The 20,910-nt window shown below is 47.9% G+C and overlaps 1 protein-coding gene across 1 annotated transcript in view; it reads right to left on the bottom strand.

Annotated features, from left to right (window-relative positions):
* Positions 1-6: 6 nt before the first annotated feature.
* LOC119378557 (uncharacterized) overlaps positions 7-20,910 on the bottom strand; it is a 33,111-nt gene continuing 12,207 nt past the window's right edge. The window contains exon 2 of the mRNA XM_037647648.1: positions 7-2,454. Coding sequence (XP_037503576.1) covers positions 1,938-2,454 — 517 coding nt within the window. The 3' untranslated portion in view covers positions 7-1,937. The remainder of the gene's footprint in view (positions 2,455-20,910) is intronic.

Here is a 20,910-nt window from a genome sequence, read left to right as displayed (position 1 = left end):
CATGCATTTTCTTCGTAGACGCGCATATACTACCATATCTCGCAAAGAGAACCACAAACTCGTTTTACCTTGAACGCTTCTCAGGTATGTTTAGGTAAGCTTATGTGGTATGCTGCATAAGTACGTACTGTTGCCTTCCATAGAGGCTACCAAAAAAATTACCTTTCCAATCATGGGGCTGCTTGCCAAGCTTACATTTGAGTCAGTGATCCTGCCTTCCGATTTTCTCAGTTCTCTATGGACTTCATATAATTCATTTCGACGCAGTTATTCTGCTCGCTGTGGTGGCAACTTACACTGCAAACAATTGTGATAACTCTGTCAACATTCATTGCTTTAATAAAGATGTGGAGCTAATTGGTCATTGTAGTGCGACATGATTGATCACTGTAGATGTAGATCAATGTGTCGCCAGCACCTACCACTTGAAAAAAGTCACCTCTTTATTACAGAGAAAAGCCAAATGTCCTAACGACCTTTGGCACACCTTATAACGACACCAATGCAGGCGTAGTCACCGCATCAAAAATTCTTTAGATGCTGTTACAAAGAATACTTTCGTAACCACAGACTCAATGTGTAGGAATATCCAAATATTTCTGTACACTCCGAAAACAGCCTTCCTTGAAGTACCTTGGAGTACCTTGACGCTAATGCGTGCGATTGCAGCAGGTACTGATAATGGGGTGACTACTGAAGTTGTACTTGATTCATAATGGCTGCGATATGCTTTGTGATGAGTTTGCATTAACTGCCCCGAAACTGCTGATAATTTGTAGGACAAAAGTTTTCAGGTAGCTCGCCGTTACAAAACCTCGCGTGTCCACAACTAAGCCTACAAATATCACCGAAGTTGCCGTGCGATTTAGCTCTAGCGCTGCGAATCCCAACACTCGATTTTCAAAACCGACCAACCTTGACACTGACTCTGCATCAGTATTTCCGTTTCGCCAATAGCTCCCTCAGCTGACCTAAAGTGGGTTGCGATAGGTGCTCTTGCTACTACAGTGCGATATATCAATCTACACAAAGGTATTTTGTGTGTAGGACACAGGGCACCATCTCACTCGCTTTTAGTATTTATGGGTAATTGACCGAAAATAAAGTCCATTTGCTATTTTTATTGAAGCACAGATATCAACATACTGCAACATCTAGAGTGAACCATCGCAAATATAACATGCTACCAATTACCATTCCATGGCTCTTTAAATTTTGGGCAATATAGCCTAAGTTGAATATGCTTTCGACGAAGCGCACCGATTCAATAATTAAATTATCTACTGTGAATCAGTAAAACACCGTTACATTTACGCTAAGCTTCAAGTGAGACAGTGAAAAAGAAGTCTACTTAAATTCTTGATGACGAGGTTGTGCGAATAAATCGACGTCTTTTTGCATTAAAGGGAACCGCAGCTAGAAAACAAGTACCTGAAATCGAGAGCCTGTTCCTTCTTGCACTAATATTTTGAAATGCTCGAATATGATTTGTCTGTACACTTTTATTGAAACTGTTCTCTTTGAAAAGCGAGTTACACGCGCATGCATTTGCTTTTTTTTTTTTCTTAGAGAATTTCGATGCCTTTTTAGAGATGGACAAACATATAACTCTTACAAACGTAACAACCTCTTTTTAAAGATCATGTAGTCACAGATTTTCATCAGGTCATCAACATATAATATTATTATTCATCAATCATATTCCGTACCAAGCAAGCGCTACTACGTTCTTCACCGTGTCCGTAACAATGCGCAATTCATGCTTCAGGAGGACTATTTTTCAGTGCGAGACGGTGCCCTCGTCCTGGGAGGAATGCTCAAAGCAACGTCTCTAGCATTCCGGTGCCGGACGCTAGAGCGGCTCCAATTCGGGAGGACCCTGAACGCGGCAGCACCACGAAGCAGGCGGCGGTCGAATCGCCGCCGCCTCGCCGCGGCTACCTGGCGTCCACACCGCAGTCGGTGGCCTCCAGGTCGTCCTCGTCATCTGCATCATCGTCGTAATCATTTACCACGTCCTGGATGAAGCTGGGCTCGGCGTAGAAGCTAACCGAGCCGGAGCGAGGGTACAGACTTGAGCGAGGGGAGCTTGAACGAGGCGAAGCTGAGCGTGGTGACCCGGACCGCGGCGACCCGGACAGTGGGCTGGGAATGCCTGGAACTTGCAAGATGGCGGCCGCAGCGCCGAAAGTGACGCGGCTGCTTCGACGAGAGCTACCTCCGGCAAGGGACTTCCGCTTGCTAGACGCCAACTCTCGAGCAAAGTCCAACTCATCTTCATAGTTTTCTCCCGATGACGACGAGGAAGACGAGGCCGCGGGTCCAGTAGTTCGCGGGTCTTCTTCAATATTGTTCGGAGGCCGAGAGCTTGTGTCGCCAGATGAAGAGTCACGTGAAAAAAAGGATGGCCGCTCGCCTCCTCGACCAGGAATCTCCAGCCGTGCCGCCCGCATCCTGCGATAAGACAGTACCAGTCCATTAATAAACGTTTCAAAATACTCTGTACTACTAGACATACTGTATAATGTGGCCAACCCTAAGCGAATACGATCTTGCAACCTCTGTAACGAGTCTAGCGAGATAAACTCGCCAGTAAACATCGTGAAGAGAAAATTGAGCGAAATATATATAGGTGCACAAATGAAGGCCCTGTCACCCTCCTTTTGGGTTGTTTTCGTTCTCGTTTAACCGCTTTCAATCTCCCACTCATGTGCTGGACAGTTTCACACATACATGAACCAAGCGTTTCGCACTTGTGAGCGTCTAGCTTTTTGAAATCTTTACGATATAGCCCACATATTTAAATCTTTCGAACTTCGCGATGGTTACCCTCGGCAACAGTTTGCCAGATGCCCTTCTAGGTTTTAAAAAACGGGGACCTTGGCAGCAGCGAGCGAGAGAGAGGGTAAGAGAGAGAAAGCGTTTACTGAGAAGTATGATACTATTCGCTTACATGCCACTCTGCAAGAGATTCGATCGAGTGGAGAAACTCAGCCAGTTTCATGCCGGTAAGAGCGCCGTACACCGAAGCGCGCGAGTGTATGTGATTGGCTGGCGAGATAACGTGTTGTCGTACATACGGTGCTAGATTTCAAGCGCGCGCGTTACACCTGATTGGTGAAAGCAAGATCAAGTTACATGCGGGCTCAGGAGATCGCGTTTCAACGAACGTCTCACGTCATGTGATTTCTAGCGAGATCTCGTAGTGTTGTAGCTCCAACACTCGATTTGAAATGCGCCCGATTACACTTCATTGGGTAAAGCAAGATCACGTGACCTGCGAGCTCACGCAATGATGTTTCAGCGAACAACTCGCGTCACGTGATTTGCCTCCAACGCAACCGGAATCCTGCCAGATATGCGCTCCTTGCTTTCTACATGACCATCTCACGCACCCAGGTGCGAAACATAGTATGAACTGCTTGCCCGGTATTTAGCACCGAAAATAACACAAGGTTTACTTCATTTTCTAAATTTCGTGAAAGTATTTTACTGCAGCATCTGTAGCAATTAAGCTGCGACGGACACAGCCGCGTGTGTCAGTCGCAGCTTTCACACACAATGACAAAAAAAATAATAATAAAGGCCTTATCGGCAAGTGAAGCGCAGTGTTGGCGTGCCTAATGCACTAATTTTGTTTCTTACTTTCTTTCTTTGTGTATATCGCATCGCGCACTACTCTCTCCAAATTGTTTCATTCCTTCATGCCAGCAATTGTACCTTCATCCACGTGCTCAGTACCGCAATAGTTCAGTTGCTACAGGCAACAGCTACGGTCACGCGTTAATATCCAGGCAACAATAAAATGTGGCCACGTGAAATTACAAATCGCCTCCATAAAAGACGAGATGTGCATATTAGAAAACGGCTGATCGCCGACAAGCCCGCGATCGCGAGAGCATCAGTTATTGCAAAACGCTTATCAACGCACGTGACCGGCTCATCTTCGAAGGCAACAATTATTTACGCTCGCCGGCACCGGTTTTTTTTTAGCAAACGACGCCGCCACTGAAACCTCTTTTTTATAAAGGCCTGGTTTAAACGCTCACCGGTTTGCGCTGTTTGGATGGGCAAGGCGATGGACCAAACATCCACGTCTAAATCAACCATCCTTTGTGGATTTTTTGGAGGGTTCCCTTGATCTTCTTATCGATCATCTTTTCAAGTGGGGGGTTCGAGCAACATGTGCTCATGCAGGCCCGTAGTGAGAGCCAGGAATTTTTTTCGCGAGGGTGGCACTTGCTGAAGGCCCTCAATATTCGTGAAAAACACTTATTTTCTTCATTTATTTAGGTAAAACATCCTACTTCACGAAAAGTTTTGGGAAGTGTGAGTGTGTGTGCGTGTGGGGGGGGGGGGGGCTGGGCTCCTAGTGCACTCCCCTGGCTACAGGTCTAGCCCTATGGGCTCCACGGTGCCGCGGCTGTCTCAACATGAACTTGTAATCTGGCGATTACAATTCGTGTTGGCAATGTTCAGTCGAAGCGGGTTACAGTGTTTTGAGACGCCGTGGAAGACTTTAGATAGCATTTCTTGGTCAGTGTTGCAAAAGACTGCACAATTGTCTCGCACTCAAGACGAGCGTATGTTCCTTTCCGTAGGGACGCTGCGCTTTGCAATAAATTAGGCCTCACTTTTAGATAAAAAAGAATCTTTTCTGAACCTCCTGTGCCGATGCCCTTTGCGAGCTGCTGCATCCGCCTTTTCGTTGCCTAATATGGCGCTACGTTCCGGAAGCTATTGCAGCTCTGCCACGTGAACAGCGTTACATGCGAAGTGATATTCGTGTGCGATGTTAGTGACCAAAATATACTTAATATCACGCGCTTGTGCAAAGGCTTTTGCATTGGGACTTTCGTGTCAGTGAAAATTGCCCAGTGTCGCTAAGTTTGCCGGCATATGCCTGTTTGCCTATTTCATTGCATGCAGCTAAGTCGATGTCATTGACGATAATCGCCCTAAACGTCAACAGCAGTGGTGGCGCCAGGATTTTTTTACAGAGGCAGAGCAGGGGATGGGTGTGGGGGGTCGGGAACATATGCGTTGTGGCTTTACTGTGTTTTCTCTTGGGGAGGTAATAGGAGAGCGCAAGAATTTTGGGCGGAGCTGCCGCCCCCAGAGCTCCCCCACGACCACGAGAATGTCTGGCTTATGGCAGGAATGAAAGCGCCGCAACCGTAGCAAATGCGGGTAGAGGAGCCGTCAGCAAATATGCATTTCGTGGAATGGAATTTTACACTCAGTAGGGGAACTTAAGCTAATGCTCGCGTCTTACCCAGCCCCTTACACAGGCCCGAACGCGTTAGCGCGTGCCAACACACATGGTTATAAGGGGGAGGGGCCACAGCGCTTTAACCAGTTCTTTTCACAGGCCCGAACGTACTAGCGTGTGCAAGCCCAGATCGTTCCCGAGCAGACGGTCACCAATGGAAGGACGGAAACCGCCCCGACAAAAAGCTGCTTCTAAAAATCCGTAAACAGGGGGTGGGAGCTCGCGCCGACGTTTCGAGAAATGGACTTGTGTTCTTCTAGGCTGGAACCGATTTCCTTAGTGCTCGTGTGTATATGCTTCGTGCCCCCTCCGCTACAAAAGAGTTGGGGAGGGCAACTGCGAAAGCGGGGGTGAGGGGGGGGGGGGGGAGAGAGAGAGGCCGCCGTCATGAATTGGGTGAATCAGAACAAAAGGGATATTCCGTGGAAAATGTTATACCGATTTCTATGGTTGAGGGAGCAGCCAACTTTTCTTTCTCTCTATTAATGTCTTTCTCGCTCTTGCTTTCTCTCTGTCTTTCTTTCTCTCTCTGTGTATCCGTTCTCCCGCCCATCCCAGGTATTGCATCCCACGCCGGACAAATTGGTGCAGCGATAGAACGCGTGCCAGGCCCACGTGTTCGGGGTGCGATGCAGAAGATGAAGCGTCTGCTGCGCTCTTGGCGGCAACGACTGAGCGAGTGAGTGTGCGGCGCGCGCAGCGCGCCGCACACTCACTCACTGCTCTAGAACCAAACCGCTCAAGGCCTAAACATTTTCTCTTAAATCACCGGCCACTGCCACCCAAAGCGATGCTTAAAGGGGCCCTGCAACACCTTTCTTAGTTATATTGGAATAGTCTCATTATTGACGTATCACTCTTCACGAGTCATATGCCGCACAATTTTTTCGAATCCGTCAAGTCTAAGTGGTGTTACCAAATTATAGAGATCACGTTCCGCAGCTTTCTCCCTCAACTCAACGCCGCGAGCGCGCGGAAAGCTGCGCGGGTCGTGAAGGGGGGAGGGCGGAGGTGCGAGTAGGCGCCGAAGAGTTACGTCAGCGCCGGCGGCATTTTTTTCTTCATTTTTTTTCTCTCTGGCATCTCGGCGCAACCACGTGGTCTGTGGCGCCACGTCCGGTCGGCATGCGCGGTCGTCGTCGAGCGGTGTATCGCACCGTGTATCGCGCGTGCTTGAAAACTGTGAGTCGGTTTGGTAATGTTGGGTGTGCACCTCGAACTGCCGTAGTGTTTTCATCGCTCTGCCAACCATGGACGGAAACCTGCGTGCGCGTTTGGAACGAATGACAGCTGAGATGGGTTTCGACCCACACTCCGATACAGCGCCTCGTCGCACTGCTCGCGCTTGAATCGTATTCAACACGGCAAAGCTGCGTGCACCCTTCTCGCAGTGGCGGTACTTCGATGTTATTTGCTCTTCGAATGCGGGCGCACAGCGAGTGCGGGCTGACAACAAAGAATTAAAGACTAGAAGAAAGGATCGTGGGGCATCGGGCCGGCGCGGACCCATCCCCCGACTGTCTGCAGCTATCGTGAAAATGCCAGTCTGCTTGGTTGCTCTGTCGCGGTTTCTCGGGAACCTGAGACTACGGGGAGGATACGTCGAGGTACGGCTCGATGACATACTGAACAGACAGCGAACGGGACTCTCGCCATATAGCGAACACAGGTATCCTAAGCTGGCCGGCGCCAGCATTGTTATCGGAGAAATGCTGCACCGCTCCCTCGGTCGGTCGTGAGAACGTGCCGACGATGCAGTTTCCAGCTGACGAGGCAACACTCGAACGGCTGTCACTCTCAACGGCAACCGGCGATGGTTAACAGCACAGAAATATTCACGATTTCGGCACTGCGCATGGTGAAGAAAACGCAACCATGCAACTACGAGCAGACGAGCTGTCGGTGATACCGAAAGTGCTAATATTATTGTTTGTTCGGTGTTTTAACGGCATAACACAATATAAACATACATATTATCTACTTATTGAACTCAAAATTAACAACGAAGGTAATAATGAGGGTGTTATCGTGATTATAACATCAGCCAATGGTGGAACTGCCGACATTCGCGTCATATATTGCGGACTAATACATCATTTGTCGAGACAAGAGGGAGCGATTTTCAGCTGACTTTGAGAATTTATTGTAAATTCCAGGCCGCTCGCTTCGCTATAATATTTGGCTCGCGTGTTCTAGGGAGCCTCGACTACCGATTGGCAGCGCTTTTTGACCCTGCTCAAAAAATGTTGCAGGGCCCCTTTAAGAGAAGGGAGCTTCGACGGGGCGGAAGAGTACGGTCCTAAGGAGCTTCGCTCCTAAAAACCACAGAGAAGAACACAGAAAGAAATGAAGGAAGAAATAGCAAAATGAAGAAAACAAAGAAGGCTCCCAGCTCTTTTGTTCATTCAGGCTTGGCACCACTAGTGTGAAGTTGTCTTGATTTTTTTTTTTCAGGAGCGAAGCTCCTTAGGCCCGCACCCGCCGTCGAAGCTCCATGCAACATACACGCGGTGCCGGCGCAAAATAATGAAACGCGGCACGCACCTGCGGCGCGCGTTACGCAAAAAACAAGGCGAGCGGCGCAATAAACAGTTCCAAAACATACATAGTCGTTTTGCGTCCCATTTCTAAGGAACTTCGCTCATCGGTTGTATTCGTACACGGAACTGCTGGTTTTTTTCTTATTAAGTTTTCTTTAAATTTTTATTTCTTTCATTAATGTTTCTTTTTTCATTTTTTAGACGTACCTGCTACGGTGGTCTAGTGGTTATAGTACTCGAGTGCTGACTCCAAGGTCGCGGGAAAGAATCCGGACCGCGGCGACCGCATTGCGATGTAGGCGAAACGTTACAGGCCATTTTGCTTAGATTTAGGTGCGCGTTAATGAACACCAGATGGTATAAATTTCTGAAACCCAGCACTACGTACGGCATCTCTCATAATCATATCCTCGTTCGTAAAACCCCAACAATTGTTATAAGACAATTTTTTAATGCGTGTTCCTTTTTCCAATTTAGGGGCGAAGCACCTTAGAGTCGCGCGTGCATCGTCGTCTGCTGTCATGACGGTCCGTTTGCTTGAGCGCAAGAGAGGGCGCCACCACCTCAGCGCTCGCCGTGTGGCGCGAGAGAGCGAACGGCGCGCTTTGACTATTGAAACGCTCTTTCTGCGATGAACGCTGCACTACCAGCTCACAAGGAACGAGAATGCGCCCTCACCCACAAGAGACAAGGCCAACGCAGGCACCGTCTGCTAGCGAGTTTCCTGATTGAAAAAACCGTCTGCTCGCGCTGCACAACCGTTCACCGGCCACACCATGTATATATATAGGCACTGGACCTGCAATGTAGTGCCGATGGGAGGTTTATCTTGTGCGTAGTTGAACAATAAAGATTCGCAGCGTACACGTTAACTAAAAGCGCACTGCGGGTCTCTGTGTCTAATCTTTCATCTGTCTCTCATTGCCCATCAGCATTGATTTTGCTGTGCGAAACACCGGCGCACACTGCGTTGTTGGCCCCTCTACAGCTTTCACGCTAGTGGAGCTGAAACACCTTTTACTACATGCTTCGGCCATCCCCAATTTTTTCCCCTTTCTTTCTACGTGTGGCTCATCCACGCATTGATATTGCGACGTAACTGAGTGCACGGAATGCGTGTATAAGGCAAACGTGTTTTAAATGCGAATGCATTTCTTAGTCGGGGGTTGTCCTGCGTCCCTGGCCGGCGTGCGCACAGGTGTTATCACTCCGCGCGCGTTCCTCCTCGCCCCTAGCAACAGCTGCGCCGCGCCTAGCAACCGGAGCAGGTGATGAGCGGCGGAGGGTAAGGGAAAGGAGGAGCGAGCGGGCGTGTGATGGCGCTCGCATCGCGGAGCAGCGGAGGGTAAGGGAGAGGAGGAGTGTACCCGATGAGGGCGCTCGCATCGCGGAGCTCGCTCGACGGAGAGAGAGCTGGGGCGCTCCTCTTCTCCGCGCTCGGACCTATATATATTATGCAGGGAGCGTGCGCCTTGCTGTCTTGATAGCGATGGAAGTCTGTGAAGTCGAATCTCTCGCGGCAACGATACCACTAGGACGAAGTGTAACACAACGCAACTCGAGCATTACGCCTCTACGTGCACACTCTCGTCTCTCTTCATTAATTAATCGCACATTCATCGGGTGCACCCAAATGCATTCGCTTTTTCTCACGATTCCCGTCGGGGAGGTGCGGGGTTTTTTTGCTACTTTTAGTTCTTGTTGCATTTATTCATCGTAGTATTTTATTTCTCTTGCTGATGTTTGCGTTTCTTTATACTTCGCATTTTCTCTTTATTTTTTCTTTCGTTCTCTCTAGGTATGACTGAGACCCACATTGATAATCATGACGTAACTGAGAGCACGCAGTGCGCGTATGACGCAAACGTGGTTTTAATGGCATGACTACCGAGTGACGACACTCCGTTCCATGCTTCCAGACTACCTCATCAAGCGCCGGTGCGACCTATCTGAAAACTTCGATAAAAAAAACAATTAGGCGTCCTTTTTCTATCTGAAAAATGGCGGCAAGCGAAGCCTCGCGTGTGCGTGCCTGACCTACTATTTTTCTGTCTTTCTATCGCACTGCGCAATGCTCCCTCCTAAGTTTTCCTTCCTCTATGCCAGAAGTTGCACCTTCAACCAAGTGCTTAGCAGCGAAACACTTCTGTTGCTACAGGTAACAAAGACAGTCAAGAAGTGATGTGATAAGAGATTACAGATTGATGGCGTCATGGTGTGACATCATCATAATGTCGTATATTGCCAAGATTTTGACGTCACATTGATGCCATAATAACTTCACATAACACGACGTCATCACACGAGATCGATGCATGGTCGAAGGTGTGCCGATCTCGGAGGCAATGCAACACCAGTTAATACCAGCTGGGTGCAAGGACCAATACATTGACTGAGAAGAAAAATAACATCGATCACAGGTAATCACAAGTCTGGCATCACAGTCAGTGCGAGTGCCACTCTGAGACACCTATGTCTGACGTTAGGGTCGCTGTACATTTTGGTTCTATTTTTATTTATTTTTGTATTCAATTTTTATTTTTTATATATCAGGAGCTGGCTCGCCAGGTTCTTAAGCTGGGGCGAAGTCCCGCGCCGTAACCTGCATCCATCCATTCAAAGCGGGGAACGCGAAGAGGAACGCTACGCGCGTCGTGCCTTCCCTCTAGCCTGGCCGTTAATTCTCACAGGGCGAACGGGGAACGCGGTTCACAGCCAGGCGAGCGTCGGACAGCTATTTTTACAGCCATTTTGTGGCGCGCGTCTCGAGGGCAGTTTTCAAATTGAAAGAACATTAGGAGCGTTGCGTCTGCAAATGTCGACAATGGAGAATCAGACGCTCGATATTTCTTGTATACATACTTCATCAATGTGTATATAATTGTAAATTGTGTATATAGTTCATCAAAATTGTAAATTAATAAAACATTGTGTATATATGTATATATACCAACGTGGGTCACGTCTTCATATGATGGATTTGTACGGAAGATTCACGGGTTTTCCCGATCTTCTCCGAGCCAGCTCCTCAATCATCATTCACTTCGTGGATATGGCGTGATTTTTTTTTTATTCTTCAAGGTAGTTTTTGTTTTTTCTTTATTTTTCCCTTCTTTCTGTTTTCTTTCTTTCTATGTGGTGCTCATACCCAACGCCACCTAGAAAAGGCGTGCTCATACCCCCATAGCCGCATCGTTAATCGTGATTTTACTGAGGAGCATGTCACGCTAATAATGCCAAGACCTATCAGTAATTTGCCCCTACGTAAATTCTGGATGCTTCACCTACTAGTCGAAAGGCTAATCTCGCTATAGCTTACTTGTATGCATATCTTTACTTTAACACGAAAGTGTTTTATGCCGGGTTCCACCAAGATTGTCATGACGTATTTCCGTCAAAATGAACGCCATCATACCGCAAATAAAATGCAAAGAAAACTTCCGTTGACAGGAGTCGATCCCACAACCTCTCGGTACGCGACGATGGCTGGCGGGCGTTTAGCCCACTGAGCTACCGCCAAAAATATAACGGAATCTACATGAACGCAATCTTTCATCTTTCACACTTTCATATCACAATGCTCTTGGATGGATGGATGGATGGATGGATGGATGGATGGATGGATGGATGGATGGATGGATGGATACTATGGGCGCCCCCTTTATAACGGGGTGGTGACATGTGTGCCACCAACCTCAAAAAAAAACAAACTTTGTTGCCTCCGCGATTAGCTACGGTACACTCTAGCTACGGGAACGCACTGTTGCTACGACTGTGCCATTCGACGCGTTCCAATAGAAGAGTAGTTTCGGCCACGCTTTTACACACCGCGAGGTGGCGGCTTTAGCCCAAGCCTCGCTATAGCATCTATCTATATCGAAAAATAGCTATCCGACGCTCGCCTGGGCCCGAATTCTCAAACGATAGCGAAAGGCGATAGTATCGCGTTTGGTGACGTAGAATATGATGCGTTCAATAACTGAGGAAACGCTTGCCTGTGACGTCATTGTTACACTGGCCGTTGGTGTTACGAATGCCTCACAACTAAGGGTGTGCGAATATCAAATTTTTCGAATACGAATCGAATACGAATATCCACCTTCGAATATCGAATCGAATATCGAATATCAAAGGAAAAATGCCTCCACAGTAACAATATTTTATTTAACATGTAGCTGTTTGAAAAAAAGTCACAGCTTCGCCGCAATAGCGAAGCAATGAATGCCATAGCAAGAAACTAATGCTGTACGAAGTGAGGTTGCCAATGGATACTCTCAGTTTGAATAGCGCTCCTGTTGCCAAGGCGGCCGAAGCAGCGAAGGAAACTAGCGTGTTGAAGCGTCGAGCGGTGACAGTTGATAGTTGTTCGCGATCATCTTCTGTTTGTTCGTTTAGCGGCGTCCCTTGAGCTCGAGTGACTTTCGTACGCGCCGTAACGTGAGCGCCGACATCACGGTGAAAGCGTGAAACATCCCTCTTCCCCTCAGCACGAGAAAACCGCGCGAGCAGACAGCGGAAGGGCAAGGTTCTCCCTGCGCAAATATAAGAAGAAGGGAGCGAGCTCGCCGACGACGTTTAAATCCGCCCGTCGCGCTCCTAGCGCCATCTCGCTGGTAATGAAGAAACGCTTATAAGCGCCTAGCGTCTCTGAGTCCGTCCAGCGGTAAAGGGTGTGTATATAACGCTCGCCGTTAGCTACGTGGAGGATCTGCGTTTCGTGGCGTAGTGGTTAGCGCCACTCGCTGCGGAGCAAGAGGTCCGTCGTTCGATTGCGCGCTTCGGAAGCATTTTTCTGAATTATTTTTCTTTGGGGCTTTTATGTATATATACATAGTTATACATATACGGTGCATGACGGCGGCGACGGCGACGGCAAAATTCAGCCGAGACTGTCCATATAATTGCTATCGCAATAAAAAAACATTAACAGCCTGACTGGCAACAAAACATACACTGCTATCTACAGAACACAATGTCCAGGCTAGCACAATGCACACCACAACGCAAGCAAATATCACGGCACATTGAAAGTAATGACTAGATGTTATCATGAAGAAATATGAGTTGCACCACATGATCAGGCAGCCGGCGCTCCCTTCTAACAGAGACAACACCCCCCCCCCCCCCCTGCCACTGAAAAGGCACGCTCGCTTGGAACAGAAGTGGCTGGTATAGGGAGGTACATGGGGTAACGCTTTGCCAGACTGGTGTATCAGAAGGTGCCTACAGTCCGCTATCAGTCACATGGGTCACTGTCTTTCTTCAGAAGTGGTCCCGCATAGTGAACGAGTGGTAGTGCGGCACGTTACGGCCGCATAATATTGAAAATGTACGGTTACATGATCGCCAACAGCGCTTCACGTCGGAAATGCACCAGCAATAAATCATACGTATTGGGGCGCTCGTCGCAAGCAGATATCGTGCCTTCGTGTACTTACGATGTGTATCGCTCCTCCCGGCAACGTTTTTAGCTATACGAACGCAGCAGAAATGTGGCAGACGAGTTATTTTATGCATGATAATCGAGTCGCATATTCGAATTTTTCGAATATTCGAAGTTATCGATTATTCGAAACTTTTCGAATACACGATTTTCGAATCGAATACGAATATTTCGAATGTAATATTCGACGAATATTCGGAACTTTCGAATATTCGCACACCCCTACTCACAACACAGGAGTGAGCGTACCGTGCGAGCGACGGAACCTTACCGTACGAGTGACGGAATGTGGGAGAGGCAAAGGCTTCTCCCACATTCCGTCAATCAACCGGGTCCTGCGCTTGCTGCTGCCACGCTATACCTGCAAATTTCTTAATCTCATCTGCCCACCTCACATTATGTCTCCCCTGGCCCGTTGGCCTTCTCTTGGAATCCAGTCAGGTACTGATAATGACCAGGGGTTATCTGGCCTACGCGCTACATGCCCTGCCCGTGTCTATTTCTTCTTGTTGGTTTCGACGAAGATGTCCTTAACACCCATGTGTTCTCTGACCCACTGCAGTCTTCTTGTTCCTTAAGGTTACACATATCATTTTCCTTCCAATTGCTCCCTGCTTCGTCCTCAGTTTAAGTTGAACCCTCTTTGTAAGCCTCCAAGTTGTTGCTCCGTAGGTAAGCACCAGTAAGATGAAGCTGTTATAAACCTTCCTTTTGAGGGATAGCGGTAGACTACCATTCATGATTTTAGAATGCTTGCCGAATGTGCTCCATGCCGTCCTTATTCGTTTAGTTTCTTCACTCTCATGGTTCGGCTCCGCGGTTACGACCTGTCCTAAGTAGACGCCTTCCTTTCAAAATTCCAGTGCCTCGCTACCTATCGCAAAGCGCCGTTCTCTTCCGAGACTGTGTCACATTACTGTAGTTTTCTGCATATAAATTTTAAGACCTACCGTTCTGCTTTCCTCGTCCAGTTCAGTAAACATGAGTTGCAGTTCGTCCCCTGAGTTACTCGTCAATGCAATATCATCAGCGAATCGCAGTGCGTCGCTGCCCCCATAGGTGTATAGCAAAAACGTGGCTCTCGCAAAGGATTGTGGGCTACGGCCCTGTCTGCATCGACTTCTGGTTCGAGACGCCGTGCCGCCGAATAGGCGCTGTTGCTAGTGCCGTCGCTTTCTGTGTGTTTTATATAGCAGTCTCCAACCCCTTTTCCCACAAATTACTGCATAATACTTGATAGTGATGTGCAGATCAGCTGAATAACAAGTGCAATCACTACGGAATTGTTATAAAGGTGCAAACGGTCGTGCCTTCATTCATGTTGCGTGCACCTCCGGACACATGCATGTTGTTTCGCCGCAAAGGCCGTATTCGCGCATGTCTTGTGGCATAAAAACTTTGTTGCACATTATAGTGTGATGAAATATATGCCCAATCTGTCTTCCTGTTGCCAACTCGTAAAATTACTTGTTTACTCTTGTGTGGGCAACATACCATCTCGGGTTCGTAGAGTGAATGACAATAATAAAACGTTTCTTGCTCAAAGTGTAAACAACTCTCGCAGTTTTGTCGCTTTTCTTTTAAGCCTCGGAATCTTACTTTACGTGTGATGTCCTTCCCTCGCGCACTCGCGCACTTGTGTATGTCTTCCTTTGCGCCTTAAAAATAAATCATGATCGAAGATTGTGTTTCGATCAACCCATTGAAAATTCCTCGCACTCAACATTTGCCTTTCGAGTTCCACTAAAAGGTACATTCCCCGCTTTCAAGTTTCTGAAATACTAGAGACGCCACACCGTGCAACTCGTTGCTTCAAAACCAACTTTGATCGTTTTACGTACTGGGATGCCAGTAACTGAACGGCCTTTTTGTTGCGTACGTTGTCATTTTGCGCGCTCGGCAGTTTTCACAAATTTCACAGAAAGTAGGCAATGCAGTATATTCAACGCAAGTATGATGTATCCATAATATTTTATCGGCGTACTTGATCGGGCGGACCGAATATGCCTACTCTTGTCGGGGATTTAAGTGATTTGGGAGCGCACGTATGTTGGCATTTGGCACCATGTGCTCATAAGCGTGAGTGGTTCTGAGGTAGCCACCGTTTGTGCTCGAATACACAAAACGAAGCTGATTCTGCAAAATATTACTGCCTGCTTTAAAGCATATCCGTATATCTGTACTCGCATGCTGCGCTTGAGACCCACCACTCGCCATTCCCCGTGTTTCCCCATTTCCGATTCTCGCTGCTTTCTCTAAAATGCGAAATATCACATATTCATTCGCAAAATATTCCAAGAACACAATCACTGGACAACCGGTAACAAACGCGCCGCAGAAGTGCGCGTTTCCTCCCCGATTACACTGAACAGCTAGCACCTTGAAGCAGCGAAGAGATATATAGGCCTCGAACCGGAAGTACCGTAGCAGACGGCGCGCCGTTTTGCTATCCACCTATTCTAACGCGATAGCGTTATTAAAGAGCTCGTTTCTCAAATATTCCGGCGTTAGCGCCGGTGTCGGCGTCGTTGGTTGTGAGCAAAGAATCATCACATTGTCCGTGAGCGAAAAATCGAGAAAGATGCAAATATATAATAAAAAACTTCAGTTCGAGTGAGAATCGAATCCAGGCCGTCTGCGTGGCAAGCAGGTACCCATTTTACCACAGAGGCACGCTATTGGTCGAAACTGCTTGGGAAATAAACACTATATGAATGTCACGTAGTGGAACGACTTTCCTTAGCACATGTAATACAGCATGGCAGAAGGGTAGAATAGCGCCAGGCGTAAGAACATTTGAATTGCGCAATGAGTGGGTGTTTTAAAGGCCCCCGCATTAAAAAGTGCTGAAACATTGAACCATCATCAGCTGGAAAGGCGTCAACAAAGTGAGCAGCTGCGTAGGTTCGCGTGTTGCCTTACGGACGCGTAGTGGGCCCTTTCCTGATTCACGAAAAGAATAATTATATCGTAGTGAGCTCTTAAGAACTGTACTTGCAGAAAGCATTCTAGGATAGTTTGAAACGGCCAATGTTACACGCTCAGCGTTCGTTTCCTTACAGCACGGTTGAGGCACGCACCGTGAACCGAAGCCAGGCTAGCGATTTAGAAGGCGATGGGCACGGGGCCTGATTACGCTATCTCGTTGAAGGCGAAGCTCAAGCGTCGTGCAAGTTTTAAAGACGATAGTCTTTCTTGGGGAACTTAAACGCAGAAATTTTGGTCTGTCTTTCTGTCTTTCTGTTTGTCGGCACGTCCCTCGATTCAGCCACTCGGCCAAAGTTGAACCACTTGCCCAAGGGCCAGCCGTCTTGAACTGGTACGGCTGTTCATACTTGTGAACGTTGTCGATCAAAAAGTAAATATCATGCATATCTGAGGTGCAACATCACTAGGTAAGTATTAGGTGGCGTGTTCCTTTAATAGAAAATGCATACATACGTAATTTTAAGGACCCTAGTTTCTTAAGCTGCGCTGAAAATGCATAAGAATGGAAGCTTGAGCGAGTTGGTATGCGTTCATCTTTGTTGAAACAGCGCTCACTAGACGACGACGAAGTAAAAGAAGGCACAGGACAGGCGCTGCTTGTCCTGTGCCTTCTTTTACTTCGTCGTCGTCTAGTGAGCGCTGCTTGTCCTGTGCCTTCTTTTACTTTGTCGTCGTCTAGGGAGCGCTGTTTCAACAAAGCTGAAAATGCGACTGCGCTGAAATTTGCCTTCCTCCGTGCCCTTCGCACGAGCTCATTGTTGTGTTTCGGTTTCGGTTCTGTATTGCACTGTACGAATGCCATGGGTTGGTGTTGAAAAACTTTAGTTTTGAGAAGGCCAAGAAGGTGAAAAAAAATATTTAAAAATGAAAAAGCATCGTTATGGGCGGCCTTCAGGCTGCCGGTTGTGGGCGCCGCTCTGGCGTTCCTGTTTTACCCAGGCGACGTGTAAATAAAAGAGTGTGTGGAGAGTACTCGTTGAGTGCGGACGTTTCTTTGCTTCAGCGCTTCGCGCCAAACCGCGTTTTCGGGCTGGCTGGCGTCCCCGCCGGTCGCGTTGGTCACCGCCGGTCTTCGCCTGCTGCTGCGCCGGGACTACCAGCACGCAACACAGCACTCATGTTTCCCGACGTATTGCCAGATGGCGTCCATATCTCACACAGCGCCTCTTCTATCGTCTTTACACGACATTTGCAGCGAAGCACGCAGATACGCGGCCAATTTTTTGTTCTTATTCTTACTCACGCTTAATCAGCTGTATATTAAACTGTTATTAAACTATTTCAAACTAAAGGTATGCTGTGATGTGCTATTTCTCGTAGATTCTTTACCTAAACCAGAAGAAGTTTGGTGAAGCGGAAGTGCTGCACAAGAAAAGAGTGTCTCTCGGACCACGCGTCACAGTACACGTATTCGTGCCATTGCCTTCTCCGGACAAGCATCTCGCCGGCAGTCGGGATGTACTGCAATCACAGAAATTAAAACGAAAAGTAAAACAGAGGCCTACCGTTGGTGGGGAGAGAAATTTGTCCCTTGAATTTTGGAAACAATCACTTTCAGCCAAAAAGGGGAAGCAATGATTGCGCTGGCAACATGTCGTAATGTCATGGGAACTAAGGCTAGCAGCTAACTATTTATGGTCCGATCTCGCTTAAGTCTACAAAATGCTCATATATGAGAATGCGGCCGCTCCCGGGATAGAAGCGGCTTTTGTGCAGTTTCAGCGGCCGCAGCAAGAAACGGTGAGATGACAGCGCGCAGAAGAGTACATGATACGAGCCGTTTGCTGATGACAGCCGAGATAGATCGCGCGCCCGCGCTTGCGACAGCGCTCTTCTAGTCAATGTTCATAGTTGCTGCGCGAGCCACGCAGCCCCTCTACCCCGGCCACGGTGTAAGAATAAGTTAGGTGCTGACACTCGCCGCTCCGCTTGAGGAGTGGGCGCGGGCAGATTGTGTTCGCCGATGACCTTGAGCCACGAGTAGTTTTCGCGGCGCGCGTTAAGATGGCGCTACAGATTGGGGTCTCATAGAGTCACTGAAAAATTTCAGAGTACCGCAAATGTAGGCTGCACGCGGGCAACATTGAGCGGCGGCGGCCATTTCCCTTCCGGACCGTCCGGCGCGTTGGTAGCGCGTGTTGAGAAGTGACCAATCTTTTCGCCTCGATGCCGTGTTACGCTCGGCATAACTGCAATATGTGTGTGTGTGTGTTTCTTCAAAAGGATATCAGAAGTGATTTCGAGTCATCGACAGTCATGAATCGACTGCGCGGTAAGCGGCGTAGCTAATGAAACGTGCGGCGAATGTTGCCATGTGTTCGCGAACTTTCTCCGTGGCTTCATCGGTCTCTTTTCGTTTCACGGTCGGGTGTGTTCGCAAGGTCCGGAGCTGTAGACATAGTTGCATTAGCGTAATGACACTTGGTGAATGTTGACTGTTCGCGCTAGCTTTGCAGTCGGTGTTCAGGTTCACTTCATAGCGCATTCGAAAACATTATCGAACATCGAGAACATTCAGCATTCAGTCCTTCGACTGATCGCTGACGCATACCTTACTTGCGCACCGTGCTTGCTGTTCAGCTGGGTGCTATCTGTACTAGAAGTGGTGCGTGTACGGTAAGTGGAAGTTGTGCGTGAAGTATTTGTCTCGGTTCGGAACGCCAGCAGCCGAACGCATGGGCGAATCGGCGTGCGGTAGGTAAGGCGCATCCTATTTTGCGAATACGTTGTCATTTCCTAACAGATACGTAGAAAATAGGCCATCAAAAATGATTGACGTCACTACTCAGTTGTTTCATTTCCTATTTTCTGTCTCCTTAATATTCCCAACGTTGCAGTGCAGCAAGATGGCAAGTTGGGCCAGTTGCAGTGCATTTGCATTTATTTTGCTGTTCTGACAAAGTGTTTTTTTTTGTTGTTTTTTTGGCGTTGCCAGCGCGTAAACGGCTGGAGTTCGGTTTCTGCACTGCTTTTAATTTCAACTTTTTTTTTCTTAACGCGCTTTTGTTAAAACTTCCTCGGCGCAGTGCTTTATGTTATTTTGATGAGAAATGCCACATCCGTCAAAATCTTTAACGCGCATGCTACTGCAATACAGTATGTATATAGATCTAGTGCTGGCATGAAATCGATTCCCTCAGTGCGTGAGAGGATAAGCAATTTTTTTTTTCTGTGACCATTTCTCACACACTAAACAGTATTCTAAGGACACGCTCGGCGCAATGCAGCACTAGCAACATTCTTTTTTGAAAAAAAAAATACGCTTAATAACGCATTGCCTTATACCAAGTTTATCATAGAGTTGCACGCTTCAGTTTTGCGCAGTGGCAAATGATCATGCGACAATTGCCTTCAAGGTATACAGTAAACAGTTATTTTAATAAGCCTTCGATTTCGCTCTCGTGCGTGGCACGCTTATAACTCGAAATGCATGCACAATCTGTTCAACAGATCGAGATATAAACAGCCGAGCAAATAGAAAGGTATGTAGTCTGTAGTTCTCAATATCGCTGAACATAGCGATCCGAAAAGGTGAAGTATCCTGTTGCATGAGAGCTTTTCCAGCAACGTTTGTGTAGTTCACTGCAGAAAGGAGTGTTCTTAGAGGGGGGTGAATTCATTCCGCGGCCAGCTATGCAGCCACGTACAACGACGCTCTTTGACGTTGATGGTTCCCACACGGAATGCAAAAATATACGAAATTCCCGGAGTAGCTCACCAGCAACGTTCGGTTACTGGTGAGCTACTCTCTGGCATCTGCATGACGCGTTTAAAACGAGGAGACAGCGGAAGCGCAAGCTTCTCCCATGCGCAAATATAAGAAGAAGCGAGCGAGCTCGCCGACGACTTTTAAATGCGCCCGTCGGGCTTCTAGCGCCATCTCGCTGGTAATGAAGAAACGCTTATTATCGACTGCTGTCTCCGAGTCCGTCCAGCTCTAAAGGGTGTGTATATAACGCTCGCCGTTAGCTACGTGGAGGATCTGCGTTTCGTGGCGTAGTGGATAGCGCCGCTCGCTGCGTAATAAGAGGTCCCTGGTTCGATTCCGCGTTTCGGAAGCATTTTTCTGAATTATTTTTCTTTGGGGCTTTTATATATATATACATACTTATACATATACGGTGCATGACGGCGGCGACGGCGACGGCAAATCCAGCCGAGACTGTCCATATAATTGCTATCGCAATAAAAGTGACACAGTACTTCTAAGGACCGTGGTACTGCTAAATGTCCGGCCGCGCTCTGCATTCAACGCGCCTGCACCCAAAGCGCTTGGAAGGGATATGGTGGCGAGAGGTCACGTGATGCGAGCAAGCCAATCGCGTCGGCGGCGGCGCGCGGAAAAACAGATGCGATACTCTGAAACTTTTCGAGTGACTCTAGGGTCTCGGGGGTTCGCGCGGCGCTCATTCTGAAACTTGCGTGCAAAGAAAGATCTTCGTGAAAGCTTTGTGTGCATAGCAATCTGTGATTTATAAACGCGTTGCCCTGTGCCTGTGAGCCCTGTCAGTGCATTTGTTTTGCTGATTCGTGTATTGTGATTGAATGCACGTATACCTCGACGCTGTGTATGTTACCGAATACCCTTTAGCGGCCTTGTCGCTGGCTGCGCCTCAAAATGTGCAAAAATGTTTTGTCCCGAATTGCAAGTCGGGGTATAGGACTTG

This window comes from Rhipicephalus sanguineus, unplaced genomic scaffold (genome assembly GCF_013339695.2).
Source record: "Rhipicephalus sanguineus isolate Rsan-2018 unplaced genomic scaffold, BIME_Rsan_1.4 Seq872, whole genome shotgun sequence".
NCBI lineage: Eukaryota > Metazoa > Arthropoda > Arachnida > Ixodida > Ixodidae > Rhipicephalus > Rhipicephalus sanguineus.
This window is presented reverse-complemented; position numbering and strand designations above follow the sequence as displayed.